General features: G+C 40.8%; 1 protein-coding gene across 1 annotated transcript; it reads right to left on the reverse strand.

The window, feature by feature from the left end:
- On the reverse strand, nucleotides 1-25,514 carry DDX47 (DEAD-box helicase 47). The gene is given in 13 exon segments (XM_043967008.1): nucleotides 1-4,689; nucleotides 4,933-5,062; nucleotides 5,350-5,420; nucleotides 6,026-6,163; nucleotides 12,338-12,484; nucleotides 13,353-13,469; nucleotides 13,564-13,635; nucleotides 17,016-17,134; nucleotides 17,356-17,427; nucleotides 17,672-17,860; nucleotides 23,880-23,927; nucleotides 23,930-23,972; nucleotides 25,407-25,514. Coding segments are annotated over 13 exon segments (1,380 nt in total). The 5' UTR covers nucleotides 25,497-25,514; the 3' UTR covers nucleotides 1-4,545.
- Between the last annotated feature and the right edge of the window lie 1,044 nt (nucleotides 25,515-26,558).

The raw sequence follows: 26,558 nt of genomic DNA on the forward strand, positions 1-26,558 counted from the left end.
ATAAACTTCTAACAAACTATACTGGGGCAGGTCTGGGTACCTTCCAGACCCCATGGTCAGAGTTTAATCTGACTCAAATCCATAATCATATCATACACCTTTGACAATGTTTCACCTTCATATTCCTTAGCCTATAACTCTCACTGAGAATTCACTTAGTCTGGTAGGCATATCTGCACACACTTCAAGTGAGAGATGCTTGGAATGTATGTCCTCAGCCCCAAATCATTCAATCCAGTAAAACCTCTAACAGTGGGACTTGTAGACATGGAGCCATTGAAGCTGCTGCTCTCACAGTTATCACCCCATATCTCTAGCGTCTTCTGGTTCTTATCTGGCCGACCCTGAACTGTGCCATGGGAAATCAATGTGCCTCCTGTGGCAAAGCGAATCTTGGGGAACTAGAACCAAAAGAAGGGAGACTGAGGATCAAATGATAGGAGAGAATACAGGTAGACAGACATAGATTAACCATTCTATAGACATCCTCATGAAATTAATGGAAATATTAATAGCTAGTGTTTATATATCACCGTAAAGTTTACAAAGTGCTTTATAAATATTATCTCATTTGACCCTCACAGCAAGCCTGGGAGGTGGGTGCTACTATTACCCCCATTTTACAGATGAGGAAACTGAAGTAGGCACAGGCAACTTGCCCAGGATCACTGCTAGTAAATGCATGAAGCTGGATTTGAACTCGGGTATTTCTGACTCCAGGTCCAGCCTTCTACCCTACTACCTACTCCCTATCACTAATAACTAGCATTTATATGGCACTTCAAGGTTTGGAAAGAGCTTCATAATATTATTTCATTTTACCCCACATTCAAAGACAAACTTCTCAAATCTAACGAGCTCTGTGGGAGCCTCCGGACTACTGAAAGGAAAAACGCTAATGAATTATCAAAAATTAACACAAGGTTTTCATTGATTTGCCTGGAAGTAGGAGCTTTCCAGAGTCCTCCAGGGCAAGCTAACCAAGGACCTTTTCACTCTCTTTATCTCAAAACCTCATAAAATTATTTACTTATTTCAAGATTGAGTCTTACTATGTACACAAAGTCTTTCCCCGACACCAACTGCTGGTAATCTTCCCCCCTAAAATATCTTGCATTTATTATCTATATAATTGTATATACTGTGCATACAAAATGGTATGTATACATTATGCATATCATATCTATTTTTACATATACATAGTAAATGCAAAATTCCTTAAACAAATGCACTTAATTACATATGTGCATGTTGTCTCCCCTGTAAGGTCCCAGAGAACAGAGATTTTTATTTTTTGTCTCTGTATGCCCCAGCACCTAGAACAGGGCCTGGAGCATAGTGGCCACTTAATAAATGCCTCCTAATTAAGGCATCTCAATTGTGGAAGCTAATTCTTTCATTCTCAAAGTTAATCTTTGATTCTAAGACGATCCCACCCCCCTGAAAGACATATATACATATCCAAAAAATGATTATTCACATTGTATCACAGCACACCAGCCAAAAACCAAATTCTTACATCATCTCCTTATTGAAACAAGTCCCTTTCCTAGGACAGACACATTTTTATCCTAGAAATCCTGACGTGAAAACCTAACCCACCAGAAAATTCTACCAGAGACTCTGCATTTTTCCCTGGTCATCGACCCCACTTACAATACTTCCATCTTCATGTCTGACCTAGGGACAGCCCCATTTTCTAGAGCCAGTCCATGTTTCTTGCTCAGAAGACCCTTGCGTAGAACCTTTCCTTTCCTTTTAATATTACTTTTCCAGGACTAAAGCTACTCTCAGCACCTCCAGACCACCCCCTTGTACGTCTTCCTTTCTCCTCATATGGAGATTTTTAGGACAAGGCAGTGAAGAGGAAGTGCCTTCTTGGCACAGGAAGACCTATACAGAGAGACAGGGGACGAGACACTGACTTGAGGCAATAAAGCAGGCCAGTTTGGTTGAAGCACAGAGGCAATGAGAACAGCAGAGAGACTTGTAACTTCTGTGGAGCAGGGGACAACCATTCTCAGCAATACCGCTCCTAGGGCAGGCACATGAGCCTGATTGGAGCAGCCTCTACCCTGAGGGAGGAGGAGACAGACAGCATTGGCTGGGCAAACTAAACCACAAGTATCACCACCTCGACCAACTGGTGCATGGACACAGCCCAGGACAGACCCAACAGCCTTGAGAACAACAATGTTTCCAGCCCAGTGCCCCCAGTCTTCATCCTGGGAAGCAAACCCTGGGGAGATGCAGCCTGGCACCTGCTCCTGCATGTGCTCCACAATCGTAGCTACTGAAGTCTGAGAAAAGAAAATCCCTGCAACCCAAGTCCTTGGCACCATTGCTCAATGTCAGCAACGAATATAATCTTATCAGTGGAAGTAATATTAGAGGCATTAAAATTGGCTTTGCTGCCGGCCCATGGTGTTTTCCCTCTGACTTCAGATGGAATCTTCCATATGTGTGTATATTCTCACCTATTAGAATGTAAGCTCTTTGAGAGCCTGGACTGGTCTTAGTTTTCCATTTGTATTCCCAGAACTTACCACAGTGGTTTGCCCACAGTAAGCACCTTAAAAATGCTTTATTTATTCAATCAATACTGGACTTGATGCCAGGATGACTTGAATTCAAATTCTGCCTTTGTCTCACTAACCACATGATTATGCACAAGTGACAATTTTTCTAAGTCTCTGAGTTATTGGTAAAATGAAAGAGAAAAAACAATGCCTGTAGTATCCGACAGGGTTGTGGTGGAGCTCAAGTGAGACAATGCACGTATAGTACTTTACAAAATTTAAAGTGTGGGACAAATGTTAGTTATTATGAAGGAGAGAGGTGGGAGCCAGACAGTGGGATACATCACTGCTGATCTTGCAGAGAGGCAAGATGAGAAGTGCAGAACAGGACAGTTTCAGACACAGCCAATTTCTTGATTATATCAACTTAATACACGGGAGGGTTTGTACAGGTTAGGGGAAAGTTAGTAGAAAATGACATGGATTAAATAAGAGAAAGAAAAAGGCACCTACAATAGAAGAAATCATCAAAAAAAATTTTTAAATAAAATAAAATTCAGAAGGGAACACAACCAAGGGAATTTTTTCTACTCTCTTCTTAAAATTTAATCTATGGGGCAGCTAGGTGGTACTGTGGATAAAGCACTGGCCTTGGATTCAGGACGACCTAAGTTCAAATCCGGCCTCAGACACTTGACACTTACTAGCTGTGTGACCTTGGGCAAGTCACTTAACCCTCATTGTCCCACAAATAAAAATTTGAAAATAATTTAATCTACACTTAATAGAAACTAACTGTACATAACAGAAGCCCAGTTTCACCTCCAATCTCCTGGTTCTTTTTATATTAGGTGGTTTCTATAGATGACTAAGAATATTTTTTTTTAATCCAGCTGAGGAACCTAGAGATCACAGGAGGGAGCCAGTGAAGATTTTTTTGTTTTTAAGCAGAGGAATGATATTGTCAGGCCTATGTCTTAAGAATATTAATGTGGCTGCTCTATGGAGGACAGATTGTAATGGGGAGAGACAGGAAATGAGATTATTTTAACAGGTCAGACAAGAAGAGATGAGGACCTGGAGAGGAGGATCCTTCATCTTTTGTGTCACAGATCCCTCAGACTGCCTGGTGAAGCCCATGAAGCCCTTCTTGGAATAATGTTTGTTGCCTACATTCATAATCAAAGGAAATATTAAATTTCATTTAGAGGTTAGGAAAAATAAAGATGTAACTTCTTTCTCCCATCCACCCTGCGGACCCCAAGTTTAGAAGCACTGTGTACAACCAAGACTTGACAACTGATTAGAGAGATCATTGAGAGTGGAGGGAAATGACAAGGTTATGAATCTAGCTGAAAGAAAAGATCATGGTCCTCAACAGAAATTGGAAGAATAGACAGGAGAAAATGAGGGTTCCAATTTCAACATATTCAGTGTAAAATGACAAGGGGACATTTAGGGAGAGATTGCCAGAACTCCCACTGATGATATGTGACTAGAGTCCTAGAGAGAGATTAAGCCTGATTGTGAAGATCTGGGAATCATCAGGTAAGGCAGGGAGAAGGGGAAGGAAAGGGAGGGAATATGAGTGTCCTACTCATGTCACCAGAACAGGAGCTTAAGGTTGTGTGTGGCACAGCAGTAAAAAGGAATCAGCCATTTTGAGAAAAAAAAAAATACTCTGTAATGAAGCCAGCAAATATAGAATTAGCACCTGTGCAGTTAACCAGAATCTTGGTTCGGGCTTGAAAGGCTTTAGTCTGAAGAGTACTGTTGGTGGGGTTCTGTTCTCGATGAAGTCCTCTTTTACCAAAAAATGTCTCAAAAATAAGTCTTATTTTTATTTTGGTTTTTTGGGTTGGTTTGGTTGGTTTTTTTCAGGGCAATGAGGGTTAAGTGACTTGCCCAGGGTCACACAGCTAGTTAAAGTGTCAAGTGTCTGAGACCACATTTGAACTCAGGTCCTTCTAAATCCAGGGCCGGTGCTTTATCCACTGTGCCACCTAGCTGCCCCCAAAACAAGTCTTTATGAATGGGGCCGCTGGCCCTTCCTTTTCTTCATCTTCCCTCCAGCGACCTTGTTCCGTACACCCATAGCATTTTCTGTGTCATCATCATCAGCTTTGTCCTCTCTCGGACGTTTCCTTTTCTCTCCTTGCTCCCTCATCTCCTACAAAAAACAACAACAAAAACCAGGAAAGATGTTAGACTTGGATTCTAATTATTTCAGAACCTCCCCTGACTATTTAAAAAAAAAAAAAGCCCTTCACTTTCCATCCCTCCAAGGAAAAGATGCCAGGTGGTGAGTAACACTTCCAAAGATGAATCTTTGTCTCGAATTTCTTCACTAAAGGATGAGACCTGGTTTGATACATACTGAAGTCAGAAGAGAAAAAGATACAAAGTCCCCTACCATGCGGGCAAATCTCTGGGCTTCTGCCACACGCTCTGTCAACAGCATGACCTCTTCTTCCTGAGTTGGGAAAGCAGGAAGTTTCTTCCCAATTAGGTGTTCTATACGCTGGTAGAGTTCCACATCATACCTGAAAAAAAAAAAAAAGAAAAGAAAATTGGTATGATTTTGGATCATCTGAGACTCAAAATTCAGCCCAAAGTCTAATAAAAATCCCTTGCAATGCCCATGAGAATGTTAACCTTCGCTCCTTGAATAACAAACAGACCACCCACCTATAAAGGCATATGTGCGTGTAAGATTCTCTGCTTCTCAAAAGAAATTAAGAAATGAAGTGGATGCTTCAACTATTCCCAAGCAGAAAGAAAAGCACAAGCACTTTAGTTCTAAAGGCTGAAAGACAATGTGATCGCTTACTGTGTGACAAAGGTGATTGACTTGCCAGAGCGCCCAGCTCGAGCTGTCCGACCCACTCGATGGATGTAATCCTTAAAAAAAAAAAATGTCCATCAAAAGCAAAAATAACACTAGCACTGGGGGGAAAAATGTGCCAGCATGAAGCCAGGTGTAAGAAAAACACTGCCAGAATCACCTAATCCCAAACTAGGAAAGAAAGGAGAGAGCCCCTGATACAAAAGAACAAACTGGCTTGGGGCTGTGTTTCCAGTCCCAACATCTACTAAGTCTTTTTTGTGCTGCTCGTAGGGTTACTACAAATGGTGACCTAGAACCCCATTTTCTCTTCTTTTTGGCATGATGACAATCTATAAATTATGTCCAAGGCTGCAAGAAACTGAAAATCCCAAACTGCAGCCTAACATTCTGCTTGCTCCTCTAAAGAAATGATGGTTGTGGGAAACCTTTGCTAACTCACTCTTGTACCTTTTGAAGTAAGCATTCTCCAGCATGACCTTGGCCACCTGTTCTTTCAGCACCTAGTAAGCACTTGATAAATGCCTGCTGACTAGACCTGGTTTGTTCTTGCTCTACAACAGTTCCTTTCCTATATTTTGACATTCACCAGTCAGTGAAATCAGAAAACATTTCCATTTAGAAACATGTTATTTAAGCTGAAGAGGCAAGCAGAACTTACCTTGGAATGGGTGGGAATGTCAAAGTTGACCACAACATCTACATGGGGAATGTCCAGACCTCGACTTGCAACATCAGTGGCAAGCAGGATGGATCTTGTTTTTGCTTTGAATTTATTAAGAGATCCCAGGCGTTTGTTCTGGAAGAATGAAAAGAAATACACGAGACTGTGAGTGAAAAGAAGAGAGAGCCTGACCCTAGGATGTATAAACAGAAGTACAGAACACAACAAGCAAGTACAAAACAACTTAGTATACAAAAATTTATCAGGTCCTAATTCAAATACAAGCTTAAAACTAGGGTTAGAAAATGGTAACAAAATGTCAAAGAAAAGCACGATCACAGAATCTGAATAAAACTATACTAATTATTTTTTTCCAAAAAACCTCTTCCCAACTTTCCTACTTCACTGAAGGAAAAACTCTTAACCACCTGCTGTCTCTAATGCAGGTTGCACTTTCTGTACTGACACCACGATTTTTCCAGTCACTCAGACTCAAAAATCATATCATGGGGTCACAGAATCTTGTAATTGGAAAAGACCTCAATGGTCACTGAGTCCACCCCACATCTGAAAAACAATTCTCTCTACAATATAGACCAATGGGAGCCCACAACCTCCCAAAGCAGCTCATTCTGCTTTGGGAGAATTCTACTTGTTAAGAATTCTTCCAGGGGCAGCTAGGTGGCGCAGTGGATAAAGCACTGGCCCTGGATTCAGGAGTACCTTAATTCAAATCTGGCCTCAGACACTTGACACTAGCTGTGTGACCCTGGGCAAGTCACTTAACCCTCACTGCCCCCCCCCCAAAAAAGTGTTCTTCCTGACCTCAAGCCTAAATAGGTGTCTTGATAACTTGCAACTTCCATTCATCACGCCTAGTTCTTCCTTATGTGCTAAATATGACAAATCTAACCCCCTTTCATGATAACCCTTTGAATATGTGAACACAGCTATTATGTTCCACCTACCCCCACCCTCATCTTTTCTTCTCTAGGATAAATGTACAATGTTTCTTTACTGGAGCATCCATCATATGGAACAAATTTGAGGCCCTTTCTCTATCTTGTAACGATTGGAATGACGCCACCTGCTGGAGACTTACTGTAGAAAAGTTCAGCCATGAAAGGAAGGTCTTTGAGGGCAAGAACATGCATCTTTTCTTTGGTGTCAGGAAGTGACGTTGGCTAGTGGGAGGAAGAAGGAAGAGCTGGGCACTCTGACTCACGCTCTTTCTTTTGGACTGTGGTGGAGAGCGGAGCTAGAAATGTGCTCTCCCTTTAATAGATAGGAATCTAGGCCTTTTCTTCTCTCTTTACCAAATTCTTATTCTCCTTAATAAATGCTTAAAAGTCTAACTCTTGCTGAAGCTTATAATTTATTGGCGACCACTCATTAGATATTTTAGACAGAATAGCCAGAATTTTAGCCCTTAAAAATCTTGGGTTTCCCCCTCTAAACAGACATTTATCAGCTTATCAATATTGGTCCTTCCCAAAATGTGGTACACAAAACTAAGGACAATACTTCAGATGTGGTCTCAAGAGGGTAGAAGATAGCAGGATGATCACTAACTTTGGTCCAAAACCCTATGCCTCCTAAGACTAAATTAGCTTTCTAGGCTTCATGTCATTCATACTACTAACTCACACTAAGCTTGCAGTTCACTAAAATCCTTACATCATTTTTCAGATGAACTCTTGCCTCACCATCTTCAATTTATACAGTTAACTTTTTGTTGTTTTGTTTTAGTGAGGCAATTGGGCTTAAGTGACTTGCCCAGGGTCACACAGCTAGTAAGTGTTAAGTGTCTGAGGCTGGATTTGAACTCAGGTCCTACTGAATCCAGGGCCAGTGCTCTATCCACTGCACCACCTAGCTGCCGCCACAGTTAACTTTTTTGAACCAAGCACAAGTCACTTCATTTATTCATTCATCCATTCACTTATTTATTCACTTATTCACTTATTATTTATTAGGTTGGCCAATTATTTATTTGTTTGTTTATTTATGTTTGTTTGCAAGACAATTAGGGTTAAATGACTTTGCCCAGGGTCATACAGCTAGTAAGTTTCAAGTGTCTGTCTGAGGCCAGATTTCTCAGGTCCTCCTGACTCCAGAATTGGTATTCTATCCACCACATTACCTAGGTGCCTCGACATTATATTTAACCCCAATTAACTTTCTCTTTTTAGATTTGGTCCAATATTACAGCATAGCAAAAACTTTTTGAATCCTGATACTGTTATCCATTGTGTTAGCTACCCAGTCCTCCAGCTTGGAGTCATGCCCAAAGTTGATAAACATGTCATATCCAAGTCATTGATAATATATTAAATAGGACAATGCCAAATATAGCTCTCTGGGGAAATCCACTGGAGACTTTCTTCCAAAGTGACATCAGACCATTAATGACAGTTATTCCATTCAACCAGTACCAACAAGTAGCAATAGCTCCACCTAATGGTACTATCATTTAGCCCATACCTCTCTGTGTTTTCTATAAGAACAGACCAAGAGACTTGATCAAATACTTTCCTAAAACCTTGGCTATAACCTTTCCCTGATTCACCAGTTTAATAAACCTGTTAAATAAATGAAAGAACCTGTCAAAAAAGGAAATGAGGTTAATCCGGCAGGATACGTTATTAAGCATATTATATTTCTTTTTTGTCATCATCACTTCCTTTTCTCATTTTACTAACCATCCTTTTTTTTTTTTTTTTTTTTAGTGAGGCAATGGAGGTTAAGTGACTTGCCCAGAGTCACACAGCTAGTAAGTGTTAAGTGTCTGGGGCCGGATTTGAACTCAGGTACTCCTGACTCCAGGGCCAGTGCTCTATCCACTGTGCCACCTAACTGCCCCACTAACCATCCTTTTTAACAATACATTTTAGAATTTTGATAGGAATCAAAATCAGGTTGGTTATGTGCCTATGTCTCTCTTCTCTTTCCTTTTTTTGAAAATTAAGACATTTAGGGGGAAGCTAGGTGGCGCAGTGGATAAAGCACAGGCCCTGGATTCAGGAGGATCTGAGTTCAAATTCAGCCTCAAACACTTGACATTTATTAGCTGTGTGTCCTTGGGCAAGTCACTTAACCCTCATTGCCCCACATCCCCCCCCCCAAAAAAAAACTTAAGGCATTTACCCTTCTCCAATCCTATAATAACATATTTTCCATTTTCCATATTTAATAGGATTTCAAAGGTGACCAAGACTGGTACGGCAGTCACATCTATCAATTACTTCAGTAATGCAGTATGTTGCCCCTCCCCAAGTCAGGTCCTCTTTCTTCTTTGATTTTCTCATTTCTCCAATGCAGCAACCTTTTGTTGTCCTTAGTTCTTCCTTACAAGCCTCAGCCCACTCTAAGCTTTGGTACTCCTCGCATTGATCCCACAGGGCAGCACCACACTTTTGTATTCTTCAGGTTACCTGCCCTTCCTTCCATCTTCTGTACACATCTCTTTCCAATGTAAGTTGCTTGGTGAGCTATCTGTGTATCTACAGCCGGCTCTTTAGACATCTCATCCTCTTTCCCCTCCTCACTGCTAGTGTTTTACTTTGTGTCTTCAGCATTTCATTCTCAAGAACTTCCCACACTTCTTGGGCTCACCTTCCCTGCAGAATTTTAGGCCACAGCATACTTACTACTTATCTTCCTGGACTGAAGTCTTTGAAGTCTGCTCTCCCCAATTCTAAAGGAGAGCGGACTATTGCCAAACTATTGCTTGTTTTCCTCTCCTTTAATATAAACTCTAAGACTGAGTGGTTATGTTACACCAACATTTCCATAACTTCTACCCCCAAAACCAATTTCTTCTTGTTGGGGAGAATCAAATCTAGAATAGAACTTCCCTTATTGGTTCCAGCACCTTTTGTAGGATAAAACTTTCATGAAGACAAATCAAGATATTATTAGTTTTCTTGCTTTTATCAATGATAAAACTCTGGCAGGTGTACCATGCCTCTCTGCCAGGTCTGTTATCTGTTTGCCAAATTCACCATCTTCTATTTTTGTGTAGGTGGTCTATAGAATATTCCAGTGGCTTCTAAATCTGCTTCTACTGATTTTTACCCAAGTATTCTCTAACATGTCTCTCCTCTTTGGTTCCTGGATTCCCAAATGAATATATCTTCTTAATTATATAATACTAACTACTTTCCTTTCATTTTTTTCTCACCTATCCTATTTCTTCTGAACATGGCACACACTTCCAGAGCCCTATTCCATTCATGGGTCTCATCTTATCAACTCTTGATGATAGCTATATGTTCAAATTTGTCTCTATGAATTCAAATCTCTGATCCTCCCTTCTTGTTATCCATGAGGTTAGAAGCTTTTGTTATTGTATCCCTGCTTGGATTTTTGTTTTATGAACTTCTGGATCTCAACTGCTCTTCTTCCTATACTGTAATTACATTCTTTATTACCTAGCAGTTTAAAGCACTTTCAATCACATTTGCAAGCTTCAAGGTGAATACATCTTTGCCAGTCTTTGCCAGGTACACTGCACCCGTGGTCAGGAGCCTATAATTCATAAATTCAAATTGATCTTTGACATTTTTCTTTTCCTTACCCCACCTCTCAACTAGTCAATTAAATTCTATTGAATCTATCTCCACAATTTATCTCATGTCTCTTTCCTTCCTTTTATAGTGTCATCGTTATATTTTAGATCCTCATTATGTCCAATCTAGATTACTGAGATGGCCACTTAACCACTCTTTCTATGTAACTGTTTTTCACTCCTCTCCAATCTGTTCTCAAAAACGTTCAATGAATTATCTATTGCAGATTGAATAAAAGACAAACTTCTTTTTTTGTTTGTTTGTTTTTTGCAGGGCAATGAGGGTTTAAGTGACTTGCTCAAGGTCACACAGCTAGTAAGTAAAAGACAAACTTCTTAACCAGATGTTCCATACCTGGCACCAATCTGCCTTTCCACCTTGAGGTCACATTGTTGTTCTTGTTCAGCTGTGACCCCATTTGGGTTTTTCTTGGCAAAGATACTGGAGTGTTTTGCCAGGTCCTTCTCTAGCTCATCTTTACAGATGAAGAAACTGAGGTAAAGGAGGTTAAATGATTTGCCTAGGGTCACATAGGTAGTAAGTGTCTTGAGGCTGGTTTTGAACTCAGATCTTCCTGACTCCAGGCCTGCTATCCACTCTACCATTTAGCTGTCTACATGTCACATTACACCCTTTTTTGGTTGGGGGGGGAGGGAGGGCAATGAAGGTTAAGTGACTTGCCCAGGGTCACACAGCTAGTAAATGTCTGAGGCGGGATTTGAACTCAGGTCTTCCTGAATCCAGGGCCGGTGTTTTATCCACTGCACTACCTAGCCGCCCCTCACATTACACCCTTTTATAATCCTTTCATACACTCTACGTTCAAGCCAAACTAGATTATAAGCCACTTCTAGATCTCATCCTCCATTGTTCTACCGCGTGTCAATTCAATTTAGTAAGCATTTATTCATGCAGACAACCATTCCATCTTCCATCTCTCCCCAGCTAAACTCAGGCACTTCCAATTCATGAGAAGCCTGCACTTCCTCCTTACCTATGACATTCACCTCCAAAATCATCTCCTTCAGCACTCTTTCCCCCTAATCTATTGAGATGAAAAATGATCTGTTCTGTCCTCAAATTTTCATATTGTGCTTTCAAATAGTCCTTTGAATTTCTCCTTTTCCCTTTCCACACTCTACCTGACCATATCGTTCACATATGTGGTATATCTTTCCCCCTAAATGACTATGACAAAAGGATTATGTCATTTTTCATCTTTGTATCTCCAGTGCTCAATACACATGTGCTTAGTAAATGCTTGCAAGAAAACTGAGGGTCAACTTAGTAACAGTGTCTCTTCTACTGAGGACAGAATAAACTCATATTTGGTCTATAGAATATTCCTTGTAGGGGAGGGGTAAAGGTTCTTCACAGAGTTCACGTTGTGTCTCCTCAAAGTCATAAGAAAACAACAAGTATTCATTTCTCTGGGGCAATACCTCATAGTCTATGCAAAAAAGTTAGCATATAATAAAAATATAGACAAGGGGGCAGCTAGGTGGCGCAGTGGATAGAGCACTGGCCCTGGAGTCAGGAGTCTCTGAGTTCAAATCTGGCTTCAGATACTTAACACTTACTAGCTGTGTGACCCTGGGCAAGTCACTTAACCCCAATTGCCTCACTAAAAAAAATAAATAAATAAAATAAATAAAAATACAGGTAGCATGTAAACTCTCTAATCAAACTTGTTTCTCATGCTATCAGTTTTTACCTAATGAAGCCAAAGAATTCTCACCTGACTCATCTGTCCATGGAGAGGGATGGCAGTGAATCCAAGATTTCGGAGTAGCAAGGCTGTTCTCTGGGTGTTGTTACAAGTGCTGCAGAATACCATGAAGGAATTGCCTGCTAATTCATTCAGGATATAAACGAGGTAGCTGTCCTAGAGATTACACAAAATGAGACAAGTGCTAAGGACTGGGAAAGAAAATTGGTGATTAATACACTTGAAAAGTTGGACAAGATAACCTCTAAGGTCCTTACATCTCTTAGTCATATTCCTATGACTGAAAGAGACAAAAGCACATAGTTGATTCTTTTTTTTTTTTTTCAGTGAGGCAATTGGGGTTAAGTGACTTGTCCAGGGTCACACAGCTAGTAAGTGTTAAGTGTCTAAGGCCGGATTTGAACTCAAGTACTCCTGACTCCAGGGCCGTTGCTCTATCCACTGCATCACCTAGCTGTCCCCCTCACATAGTTGATTCTTAATTTATCTGAGCTCTCATTCATGGGAGAGAGCGAGGAGGGGACAGCAAGGCATCCTGCTTTCCTTTCAATTTCTTTAATGGTATTATGAACAACTTATTTCATACGTATAATCTAGCAGTAGAGGACATGATTTGAGATTTCCTTCCCAGTAATCATATTTAGGTACCAGAAAAGGCCTTTTAAGTCAAAATATTCTTCCTATGTGAGTTTCAAGCCACATAATTAGCTTAGAAAGAGAAGCTAACTTAGGAAGACTAGTACATTGAATTTGTAAGAGGTTATGTTGTGTATAACTCACACTGAATGGGATCAGCATCAGGATGGGTGGCTGGGACTTCCTTATTTTTTGTCATAAATGCTATTTCCCCAAATATTTATCATTGCCATGACAAAAATGTAGGTATAAAATGCATTCCAAAACCAAATGCAAATTACTTTGCAATTTAGAGTTGCCTGTACTACAATTTCTACCCACTAAGCTTGGATCATCAAAAATCAACAATTTATCTGAGGTAAAAAACTAGGGGTACAGAAATAGAGACCTTAAATTTGGAGGGAATAAAGAGGTAATATTGTTGTAGTTTCTCAACGGTCTGGTATTTGGAAGACACAGCACATTTCACAGGATTCTTCAGAGCGGCTCGCTGAAGTTTTTGCACCTGAATGAATAAAATCAAGAGTGGTGACTTTGATTCCTGACTCAAGGCTACTTTACAAATCAATTCATGGGTAAACATGAGAAACAAGACTCACCTTCTTGGTCATGGTAGCAGAGAAAAGAAATGTTTTACGATCTCGGGGAATTAGTTTCAGAATCTTGTCAACCTAGGGCACAGTTAAAGAAGAATGTGAATCTAGCTGTTGACCTGTCCCTTGGCTACTCCCCTCAGTGCAGCAGATCAGAACTGCCTTCTCGCAAGTGCTGGGACCAAGTGGTTGGGGAATGAAAGGAGGTGGACCACATGACCAACACCACTGGTCATTAGAGAAAAGAAAATGACAAATAAATGGCTACTAGAGTTTATCTATGAGAAAAGACAAAAACAATATGCACCCATCTGCTCAATGACAATTAGAGATGTCATGACTTAAAGAAAGAAGATCCCATCAGGAACCTGCCTCTGACATTTGCTAGCTTTCTGGCCATTCTGTTGTTCATTCTATAAGTCATGTCTGACTCTTCAGGACCAACTGTCCATGGGGTTCTCTTGGCAAAGAATGTTTTGCCCTTTCCTCCTCTAGCAGATCCAGAGAATCTTTCTGTCAGAAGCTAAGTGACTTGCCCAGGGTCACACAGCTAGGAAGTGTCTGAGGCTGGATTTGAACGGTAGGTCTTCCTTTCTCTAGGCCTAGTGCTTTCTCCACTGAGCCACCAGCAAGGTAGGCAACACTGTCATCATTAGCCTCAGTTTCCTCATTTGTAAAATGAGGATAATAATATCCCTCATAACAGTATGAACCTTGTAGAGCTGTGAAGCCCAAATACAATAATGTTTGCAAACATTAAAGTACGATATAAAAAATATCTGTCTTGGATCATTTTCTCTCCTCTTTATGTCTTCTTTGTGATTTCATCATCTTCCATGGGTTTAATCTTGATATCTATGCATTTAACTCCTAGGCTTCTATATTGAGACCCACGGTCTTCTTGGAGCTTCAGTCCTAAATCCCTGTCTTATAGGTATTTCAAACTGTTCCAGAGATGATTCAAGCTCAGCATGTACAAAATAGGACTCTTTACCTTTTCTCCCAAACCTACTCCTCTACCAAATTTCTGTGCAAGATACCACCATGCTTATAAGCTCCCAGACTCCTAATTTCAGCTTTATCCTCAACTCTATTTTCCCCCAACCAATATATCTCCAATCAGTTGCCAGATCTTACCATGTCTACCTTCACAGTATCTCTCATATCTGATTCCTTCTCACTAGTCACAGAGCAACAACCTCAAGTTTAGGCCCTTGTCGCCCCCCCCCCCCCAGATTACTCCAATGGCCTCCTAACTAGTTTCTTTCTTCATCTCTCTCCACTCCAGTCTATCCTACACACTGCTGAAAAACTGTCACTCCCCTGCTCAATAAATTTCAATGGCTTTCTATTGCCTCGAGGATTAAGTGTAAACTCTTTTGGTAAGCTTTTAAAGCCCTTTGCAACCTGGCTCCCACATATCTTTCCAATCTCTCTATACACTACCCTCCCCAATCCTATACTTTATAATCCAGTCAAAATTATGTTCCTTAGAGGGCAGCTAGGTGGCACGGAGGATAAAGCACCAACCTTGGATTCAGGAGTACCTGAGTTCAAATCCAGCCTCAGACACTTGACACTTACTAGCTGTGTGACCCTGGGCAAGTCACTTAACCCTCATTGCCCCACCCAAAAAAAAAAAAAATTATGTTCCTTATACACAGCACTCCATCCCATGACTCCTGGGCTCTTCATCAGCCAGCCCCCATGTCAAGAATCCAGTCCTTCTCCACCTCTACCTCAAAGAATTTTCAACAACTCAAGTACTATCTACTACATGAAGCCTTTTCTGATCCCTTCCTCAATAGTGCCCTCTCCCCATCTCTAATGACTGTGAATTTAACTGCCCTGAATTTACTTTGTACTAATTCTACAAACAATTATGTATGTATGTATGTGCTGTCTCCCCTAACAGAATGCAAGCCCTTTGAGAATAGGGAATATTGAGTATTTTGGTATTGTCTCCCTGGTGCCCACTACAAGGCCTGGCACAGAGTAAGCAGGTGCTTAATAAATGCTTCTTGACTAACTGGTTGATTGCAAAATGGTCACCACAAGGTAAGAACTCAGAAAAAGCCTTTGCCAACACATACTTGATCCCCTGAACAGCTGAAGAGGCACGGTCGTTAGACCTTTCATATTCTTCCCTGTCTAAGTGCCTTATACAAGGTGGTCTAAAAATCTATTTAAGCTTTAAACTGCACTAAGACTTTTGGGCCATCCTGTATTTATCCTCTTCCTATTTATTCTATATATGCTTATCTATGTATTTATTGCCACACACATTAGAATGAAAGCTCCCTGAGAGTAGGGATTGGTTCATTTTTTTTCATTTCCACTGCCTGGCACATAGCAGCTGTTTAAGAAATGTTTATCAGGGCAGCTAGATGGCGCAGTGGATAGAGCACCGGCCCTGGATTCAGGAGGACCTGAGTTCAAATCCAGCCTCAGACACTTAACACTTACTAGCTGTGTGACCCTGGGCAAGTCGCTTAACCCCAATTGCCTCACTAAAAAAAAAAAAAAAAGAAATGTTTATCAATTGTCATCAGGGAGATAAAATGGTTACCAAGCACTTTAAGATGTAGTTGTTTTGTCCTTCATTCTCAGAGAGGACCACAACATTGGGAGGTTGCCCTAGATGTCATGACTTGCACTGAATTAGATTTAAGTGAGGCAAGGCTGTGCAAAGTCATCAGCCTCATTCTCTCTTCCAGAGCCATCTGGGTCCAGTGTCAAGATATACATCAGGTCATGGCCCTGGATGTTTGAAGCAATTGATGTTAAGTGACTCCAGGGTTAGAAAAATAGTAAGCGTCAAGTGTCTGAGGCTGAATTTGAACTCAGGTCCTCCTGACTTCAGGGCCAGTGCTCTATGCACTAAGCCACCCAGCTACCTTCACTTACAAGGTAAAAGAAGAGAGTCTCTCAACTGTGTGTAAGAAGTCTTGAAAATATGGTTAATTCTTTTTTTTTTTTTTTCAGTGAGGCAATTGGGGTTAAGTGATTTGCCCAGAGTCACACAGCTAGTAAGTGTTAAGTGTCTGAGGCTGGATTTGAACTTAGGTACTGCTGACTCCAGGGCAGGTGCTCTATCCACTGCGCCACCTAGCTGTCCCGGTTAATATAATTCTAACCTAAACATATACAAATGTTTTAGCTCATGGCCAAAGTACTGTCATGAGGCTAAATTCTAAGAGAAATAAGAAAGCTAAAATATTTTCAAATTGGAAGAGGAGAAAAAGTAAAATAGTTAACAAAGATCCAAAACTGGGTGGACTGGGAACACAGAATCTGATATGCTGCCTTAGATACAATAGCTGTTTAATTTTGTGTGTGTGTGTGTGTGTGTGTGTGTGTGTGTGTGTGTGTGTGTGTAAAAATAGTAATAAAATTCAGGGCCTTTGTCCTAAGTACCTGACTCTTCAGAAAGGGTGATAAAGTACAAGTAAACCAACCTCTGTCTCAAAGTCCATATTCAATATCCGGTCTGCTTCATCCATGACCAAGTACTTGAGGGCTCTCAAGTTGAAACCTTTTGTGTTTTCCAAGTGGTCAATCAGGCGACCAGGTGTTGCTACCAAGAAAGGTTTGAAGAAAAAAAAAAAAGTAAATTCAAGAAAATCAAAAGAGAATGAAGAGAATTAACTGTACTACACAAAAGAATTCAGAGGGACAAAGACAACAATAACCTGATATTCCTCAAAGTCCCAAGAACATAATAGACTCCCCCTTCTACCATCATCACCACCCCATTCCATCAGTAGTAGAGTCTTACAAATAGAAAGAGCAACTTACCTATTATCACATGTGGTTTTTTTGCCAATGCCAAAGACTGGGACATGCTGTCAATTCCACCCACAATTACAGCTGAAGAAAAGAATATGAAGTTGGTACAAGAAGGAGTTAGTTCCATGGTTAATCTAAAACTTATCACAATTCATTCCAAAATATTTTCTCTTGGGTTTAAACAAAATTATAATTGTAAGTTACCAATGAGCTACTTAAGGCCATAATTTAATACAAAGTTAATATTTCCTCCCACTACCTATTTTCATACCCTTTCAGTTGTTCCTGTCACCCCTACCACCATAGCTCTTCTTTGTCCACTCACCACATTCAACTCCAATGGAAGACCCCAAAGCTTCAAACTGCTCTGAGATCTGAAAGGCCAGTTCTCGAGTGGGGGTGAGAACCAGAGCAAAAAAACGCTGTGGTGTCTCTAGCAAAGCATTCAGAATGGGCAGAGCAAAGGCCCCTGTTTTTCCAGAGCCTGTTTCTGCCAGACCAATGATATCACGACCTACAAAAAAGACAGTAGTTTAAACTTTAGTTGGTAGATAAAAGAATTTTAGCACTGCTTTAGGAAGCCTTAGATTACATGCTAAGGAATGATTTATCTCTGTCCAAATAAGGCAATATTCAGACTATGGATTACCCAGGTCTCTTATTTATCTTTTTTGCCTAGAAGTAGCTCTCACAAATGTTCCCTGATTATTATTACATCATAGAACTTAACTTTAAGATCATCTAACGCAGAGGTGTCAAGTGTACAACACTCCCAAGTACAGCCCAAACCAGATTAAAATGGGAATGGAAATATTTAACAAAATAAATTAAAATGTAATAGAACATAGATGTTAGTATATAGTCTTCTAAGTTAATCTGCGGCCCACAAGGATGTTCAGTTTAAAGGCCCTATTTCTATTTGAGTTTGTCACCAATAATCTTGCACAACCTCCCAATGAAAGGGAGAATCCCCTCTATATCTTTGGCAGATGATTATCCAGCTTCTGCTTGCATACTTATGTTGCCCAGGAACTCATTGCCCAATACATTTTAGACAACTCTAATTGTTACAAGTTCTTACCCATGAAATCCAAATCTGCCTTCCTAAAACTTCCACTACTAATGCTCTAGAGCAGAGGTCAAGAAACTATGGCCAAAGGGCCAAATCCAAGTGCCCTCTGGTTTTTAGCATAACCACATAAAAAAAATACCCATGGTTGCCCTAGAACTATAAAAAGTAAATCCAATTTCTCCTCTACATGACAGCCCTTAAACATCTTCTAAAAATTCTAATGTCCCAACTAATTTTTCTCTTTTCTTTTTCTTTCTTTCTTTTTTTTTGCTTGTGGGGCAATGAGGATCAAGTGACTTGCCCAGGGTCACACAGCTAATAAGTGTCAAGTGTCTGAGGCCGGATTTGAACTCAGGTCCTCCTGAATCCAGGGCCAGTGCTTTATCCACTGCGCCACCTAGCTGCCCCTAACTTTTCTCTTTTCAAGGAAGAATACCCCCAGTTCTTCAACTGTTCTGCATTTCACATGATCTCCAGAGCCTTCACATTCCAGTTATGCTCCTGTAGAAGCCATCTGGACGATAAACCTCTTCATATATGGCAGCCAAAACTGAACAGTACTCCAGATGTACTCTGGTCAATTCAATTAAAGATATGCATAAACACTGTGGATACACAATTGAAATAAGACATAGTTGTTGCTTTCTAGGAGCTTACAAACTAACAGAATAGAACATAGATACAAATAACTATAATAGAATGTGAAGAGGGCAAAGGAGAGTTCAAGCGACAGGGAAGAAAGATTGTAAAGAGTAAAAATGATGGAAGCATTCACGGAAATGGCACCTGGGCTGGACTCTGAAGGGAACTATTTCAACAAGTGGAAAAGGGGAAAGGAGAATCTATTGTAGTCTGGAATACATAACGAGAACAAGATGAGAATGAAAGACAATGAGTAGTCCAGTGGTCTAATATCCCTGGACATGTGTAGTGAGAAACGAGACCGGGAAGGTAAATTGAAGCCAGACAGCAGACAGCCTTGAAGGACTCAGGATAAGGAGTCTACAATCCATATACAATAAGAACTCACTGTTTTCAAGCAGAGGAGTAACAATAAAGGGGAGGGATGATGAAAACAAGAAATTTAATTCAATTCACCTCAACTAACATTTGGAAAGTATCTACTCTCTCTTCAGTATCCTCTGGGGGACCCTCATGTATTGTGCTGTATCTATACCCCAGAACCATAACTGAAGCCCTCTTCTCTTCTCTCTCTTCATTCTTAGTGGCCTCTTCAGCTTTTCTGGATTTAATTATCACATCTATGCTGACAACTACCAGATCTAAATATCCAGCTCTGGTCTCTCCCCTGCTCTTCATTCTCACATCACCAACCACTTCTTGGGAGTTCAAACTTTCCTATCCATTACCTTTCCCTCCAAAACCCACTCGTCTTCCAAACCTCCCTACCTCTTTTCCTTGGTTTCAACTCAGCCAACATCCTGCCCCAGCCCTTTGAAACCTCTACCCCTCCTTTTCAGCCTCCTTTTCAGTACTGTCTTGTCCCTTAGACTATAAGCTCCTGAAGGGCAAGGATTGTCTTCCTCTTCTTATCTGTACCCCCAGTGCTTAGCACAATGATTGATACATAGTAGGTGCTTAATAAATGTTTAGTGGCTATTGTTTGTTGTTTGTCCTTCGTTCTCCAAGAGGACCAATGATATCAGGAGGGTGATATCTTGACTTGCAAGTGAGTTGGATTTGAGTGAGGCAGAGCTGTGCAAAGTCATCAGCCTCACTCTCTCCTCCAGAGCCATCTGGGTTCAGGACGATTGAAGATGGCCCCAGATGCAGTGGGAGACCATGGCCTTTTCAAGCTAAGGTCTTTTACAGGCCTCAGTTTGTCTAAGGTAACATCCACTCCGTGATTTAAGGCTAGGTAAGAAATGAGGCAAAAGATGAAGTAGTTTCCCTACTTAAGAGAAAAAAAAAATCAAACTGGAAGGGGAAGACGCTCAGGGTTTCTGGCCAGAACAGTGACTACTGACTATTTTTTTTTTGTTTTCTTTTGTTTTGTTTTTCAGTGAGGCAATTGGGATTAAGTGACTTGCCCAGGGTCACACAGCTACTAAGTGTTAAGTGTCTGAGGCCAGATTTGAACTCAGGTACTCCTGACTCCAGGGCTGGTGCTCTATCCACTGCACCACCTAGCTGCCCCGACTATTGACTATTACTGTTGAGGGCACCACCAGTCAACCAGTTTCATAATTTCGGTATCATCAACTCCTCTCTCTTTTACCCCACATCAATTACCAAATCTTATCATTTCTTTCTCTACAACATCTCTTACATATGCTGCCTTCTCCCAGCTCACACAGCCAGCACCCTCTTGCCTGGACTACTGCAACAGCCTCCTAATTATACTCACCAACCCACCTACTCTCTCTCTACCCCAATCCATCGTCTACAACACTTGTCATAGTGATTTTCCTAAATGCAAAGTCTGACCAAGTTGCCCTCCCCCACCAGACTCAACAAACCTCAATGGCTTCCCTTTGCCTCTAAAATCACATTGAGAATTGGTTTGGCATTTTGCCTGTATATAGAGCCCCTCTAACACATCTTTTTCCTTACACAGAGCACTGTATCTTCCATCTCTGGGCATTTGTACCGGCCGCCCTCCATTCCTGGAATCCTCTCCCTCCTCAACTCCAACATTCAGAATCCTTCGCCTCCTTTAAAGCTGAACTCAAGTAACAACTCCTCCAGGAGGCCTTCTCCTCTTAGGCTATCTTCCATCTCCTCTGTACAGCAGGTCCCCAAAGTCTTAGTGCAATGTTAAGCCATTGGAATTTAGACCTGCATTAAGACTTCTGGGACACCCTGAATTAATCTTTGTACTGATCTGCACATGCAGTCAGTCTTCCCCACTCACTAGAAAGAAATCTCTTTAGGGTCAGGGGCTTTTTTTTCCCTCTGTATCCTCTGCACTTAGCACAGTGTCATCACCTAGCACATAGTAAGTACTTCATAAATGCTTAGTGATTACTTTCCTGTACATACACTCTTTGAATTGATTGCCATTCCCCAGTCATAACTCATGCTTTCAAGTCTGTGCCTTTCTACTCACATCCCATCCTCTGAACTCCACCAATCTTGTATAGGACCTCACTTTCCCCTAATGTAACAGCCTAATACCCTCTCCTACCTTCACCCTCCAATTTTTCACCCTCCAATCATGCTGCTGTCAGAACCATTTTTCTCTTGCACAAATCTCATTATCTGCTCCACTGTGCATCTGCTACTCTGCCTGTTTTCAATTCCTCAGAACAAGCCGCCCCTCCTAGGATAAGCTCATCATTTCTAATCTTATTACCATGCTGCTAACTCAAGCCTTGACCCCACCTCCCCCAGCTTTCTCTCCACAGTGAGAGGAGGGCCCAAGGACCAAACTCCTCCCAAAGTCTTCTTTTGGAGAGACAGAAAGTGGACTTTCAGCTCGATCCACTTTGTCTCTGCTCCTCCACCTGGCCGCCACAAGATGCCACAAGATGCCCAAATGCCAGGCACAACCTGGTACCCCCACCTTTCCTGCCTCTTTTTGTGTACTGTCTCCCCCATTAGACTGTAAACTCCTTGAGAGCTGGAGTTGTTGTTTTCTTATTTGTATCCTCAGTGCTTAGCACAGTGCCTGGCACATAGTAGGTGCTTAATAAATGTCTATTGAATTGAATTGAAAATGTCACTGCAATGGTTCCTTACTAACTACTAAGTAGAATTCAAATTCCTTTCCTTGGTATTTAAGGCCCTTCACAATCTGGTGCCACCTACCTTTTCAGTCTTTTCCCACTCTCTACAGAATATAAACTACAGTGAAATCAGGTGCCTTTCCATTACCATAACAGGAGGAGTACTCTCTCACCACCTTGCTTTTGCTCATGCTGTTCCCTCTGCCAGGAATGTCATTCCTCTTTCACCATGACTAGGAATTCCCACCCATCCTTTCATCTGCTACTTTTCCCATGAAACTTTCCCTTGATCCTCCTTATTAGTAATGATCATCTCCCCCAGACCTCAAACAGTTTCTTTTGCAATTATCTAATGTATTCATCATCTAACATCTATTGCAGTTATTTGATTTTGCACCTCTTCCTCCAGCTAGATTGTAAGAGGGATAGTGTCTCTGCTAAATTGTGTTTACTACCAGCCACCTGGCATGTTCTGTACATAAGAAAGAGCTTAAAAATTTCTGAAAATAAATGAGCGAATATATGCATATGTATGTGTGTATATATATATATATATGTATGCATATGTATGTGAGTGTTTATCCTTTCTGATAGACTGAAAGCTAATAGAGAACAAGAATCATGTCTCATTCTTACTCATATCTTCCTTAGCACCTAGGAGAGTGCACTGCCTAGAGGTAAGCAACTGATGAATATTCCTTGAATGCATATATCATTTCATGCTACTTAATGTGTCTTGGTCTCTCCAACTAAAGCTACTGGACAGAGCACTTGGATTAATAGTGGATGACACTAAACTAACTTTAATGAACTATACAGAGACAAATTTTATTAATCTCAAATGCTGGGTAAGTATATATATATATATATATATATATATATATATATATATATATATATATATACTTTTTTTTTTCCCCAACATAGTCAACAAGAAAAAAAACTCCTTACATTTAGTTATCACAACTTCTTATATTTGTGACCATAATACTAACATTTTACATGAAATATGTATGTCATTTATGAACACGGAGAAAGAAATGGGAATTCCCTGGGGTCATCAAAGCATGCTGGGGACCAATGAGGTCTCCCTGTGTTCCCGCCACAGGAACTGCACCTTTACCGGCATCAGGAGGCCATGCACAGGAAGGTATGGGACAGTCACAAGTCAGGGTAGGAATGTTTCAACCTCTCCCCTCCCAAGGGTTACTGTCATGAAAAAAATGTTTTCTCCTCAAATTTTCCTATTTTGTTTAGTTCTTGCCCCTGCAAATGTTATCTCTCCATTACACCCACTGAACAGAATGCAGTAAGTTTCTTGAAAGCTGGAATTGTCATTTTCAACCCCTTGCACAGAAGAGATTCTTAACTTGTTGAATTTTTCTATTATCCTACCTTCGGTTTACTATTCTGTATATTAAACACAAAGTATATCTTTAAGGTACATCATCTGCTTTTTGGAACCTAAAGAATTCCCCACCTTGCTTCTCCCTATTCTTGGGTCTAACTGGAATGGACCCAGAGAAAGAGTCTGATGAAGCCTAAGGACCCCTTCTTGGGATAATGCTTTTAAATGCATAAGATAAAATATATAAGATTACTAAGGAAATCAATTACCTTGAAATATATTACACCAATATTTTTTAATAACAAGTTCTAAGACCTCACATTAAGAATCCCCGATATTAAGAAAGAGAACAATCTGACCTACACTCCTTCCTTTCTGTGCCATTTTCTGTCATGTACTGTATATTATTTCATTTTAAACTCACCTTCTAGCGCCATGGGAATAGCTTCAATCTGGATTTTGGTTGTGTCTTCCATCCCAACTGGTCACAGGCATCGCATAATACTTCTGTCACACCCTATGAATTCAGAGAAAATAAACCTTACCTGTAGCTCCCAAAACTCTTTTCCTTCATATACATTTAGCTTAGCAGGCATCACTTTACTCATGCAACAAGTATTTAGCTACAATGTGCTAAGTGCTGCTCTCAAGGGCCTCACAGTCTGATTGGGGGCGGGGGGCTTGGGGGGTGGGAGAGAGACAACATGCAAAGAATGGTATACAAATATGTGTATGCACTCTCTCTCTCTCTCTCTCTATATATATATATATGTAGTGTGTTTATGAATGTACACAAACACATGCATGTACACAGAATAAATCCATAATTTATCCTATGTATTCATACCTTACACACACATATGGGACAAACTGAATTCAGCCAATATATATCCTTATACAAATACCCTATATCTACACGTAGGAAATATTGAGGATTTATCCAATAAGTATTCGTACATTCATAGCCTATATACACACATAGAATAAAGTTCAGATTTATATATTTTATATATCATGTTATACATTATTTTATGTTAGATTGTATATTATATTATTTAACATATATTATACCCTATATGTATACATAGACTACATTGTGGGGTTTTCCTATATGTATTCTCATACACACACACACACACACACACACACAGAGGATACATTGTAATTTTTCCTCAGGCAGCAAGGGCCTTCCTGAAACTCCTGTGTGACCCTGGACAAGTCACACTATTAGCTTCAGTTTCCTCATCTGTAAAGAGAGCTGGAGAAAGAAATGGCAAACTGCTCCAGTATCTTTGCCAAGAAAACTCCAAATGTGGTCACAGTCAGGCATGACTGAACAACAATAACATACTTATATGTATGCCACATAAACATGGTGTGTGTGAGAGAGAAGTCATCTAGGATTATTCTACAATTTATCTCATGCATCTAGGACAATTCTGCAGGTTATCTCACATATACATATACCATCCTAAAGAGGGGGGAGGTGAGCATGCAACCCATGACCAGGTGTAGACACCGGCCTGTCCTCTTCCTTCAAAAAGGCTGGTGATGCCCACGCGGGTGGTCATCTCCCGCAGGCAGGGTCGGGCCCGCAAAGCCACATCTTCTTCCCCCCCGCCCGGCTCAAAGCCCGAGGAAACTGGCGCTGACCTGGGCCAGGGTGAGACCAGGGGCTTAGCACAGTGCCTGGAACGCCGTTCGTGCTTAATAAATGTTTATGAACTGACTACCCAGTCTGTAGCACACAGGAGGCGCTTAATAAACGTTTATGGACTAAATGCCCAGCACAGTACCTGACATACAATAGGTGTTTAATAAATGTTTATGGTCTGATCGCCTGATCCTTCCAGCCTGGGTTTGCAAAGGTTCCCAGACTGATCCAGGAACTGCTATGTAAAAACAAAAGAGGAAAACTGAATAAATAAAAGCGACCCAACCCCGCTCTTACCAGGTCTTTAAACGTTTTAGACTCCTGAACTTCGGCCTCCTTTGGTTCCGATGAACTGGCGACAGAATCGTGCTCCGTGGCCGCAGCCATGTTGAACTTGCGCTCGGAAGCTACGGACGCTGCACGGGATCCTGGGAAATGTAGTTCCTTGTTCCTTCGTGGCCTCTGTCTTCCCGCCCCTCCCTAACCCTTATCCTATCGCCACCCTCTTCTCTTAAGGAATCCTGGGAAATGTAGTTCCTTATTCCTTCTCGGCCACCGTCTTCCCCAGTGCAGTCTGACAATTGGTTTGCTTTAAGGGCACAGCCCACATAGGAGGAAAGTTCTGTTGTGTGGGCCGTTCTTGTCTCAAAAGCATTTTTTTTTTTGAAAGTGAATTAAAAGTCCCCCACAGAATGGCCTGTTTGAAGGGTGATTGGAGGGGTCAGAGAAGGCAGGAGAAGGGGCTAACAGAGCCTGATTTCCTTAAATGTAATAATGATAATAGTCAGCATTTTGGGTAGGTCATTTAACCCTGTTTCCCTTAGTCCACTATTGAAGGAAAAGGCAAACCACTCCAGGGTCTTTGACAAGAAAACCACAAAAGTCAATGGCGGGTTCTACCCAGAACGCCCCCTACCGGCCGTGCTCCACTGACTGCCCAAGCTCTAACCCACCCTCAGCTAGTCAAGTGAACAAATAGACCAAATAGTCCTAGTGTTTGATAAATCCAATGAGCCAAGCTTTGAATTGCTGAAAAAACAATTAGAACTAGGCATAGGCTAACATCTCACGTCCTATACCAGAATAGGGTCAAAATGGGTACATGATTTAGATATCATAAGTAAATTAGGGAAGCATGGAAGAATAAACCAGTCAGATTCTATAGATAAGGGAAGAGTTTATGACCAACCAAGAGATAGAGAGGATTGGGTAATTTTGATTATATGAAAGTAAAAATGAAAAAAAAAAGTTTACACGAATAAAACTAAAGCAACCAAAATCAGAAAAAAAAGCAAGAAACTGGGGGAAGGCAAGAATGGTAGATATTTACAGCAAGATTTCTCTGATAAAGGCCTCTTTCTCAATATAGAAGGAACTAAGCCAAATTTATTTATTTTTATTTCACTTTCTTTATTTTTCTCTTTTTAAACCTGTGTTTTATTTTGTTTT

Source organism: Dromiciops gliroides, chromosome 5 (genome assembly GCF_019393635.1).
Source record: "Dromiciops gliroides isolate mDroGli1 chromosome 5, mDroGli1.pri, whole genome shotgun sequence".
Taxonomy (NCBI): Eukaryota; Metazoa; Chordata; class Mammalia; order Microbiotheria; family Microbiotheriidae; genus Dromiciops; species Dromiciops gliroides.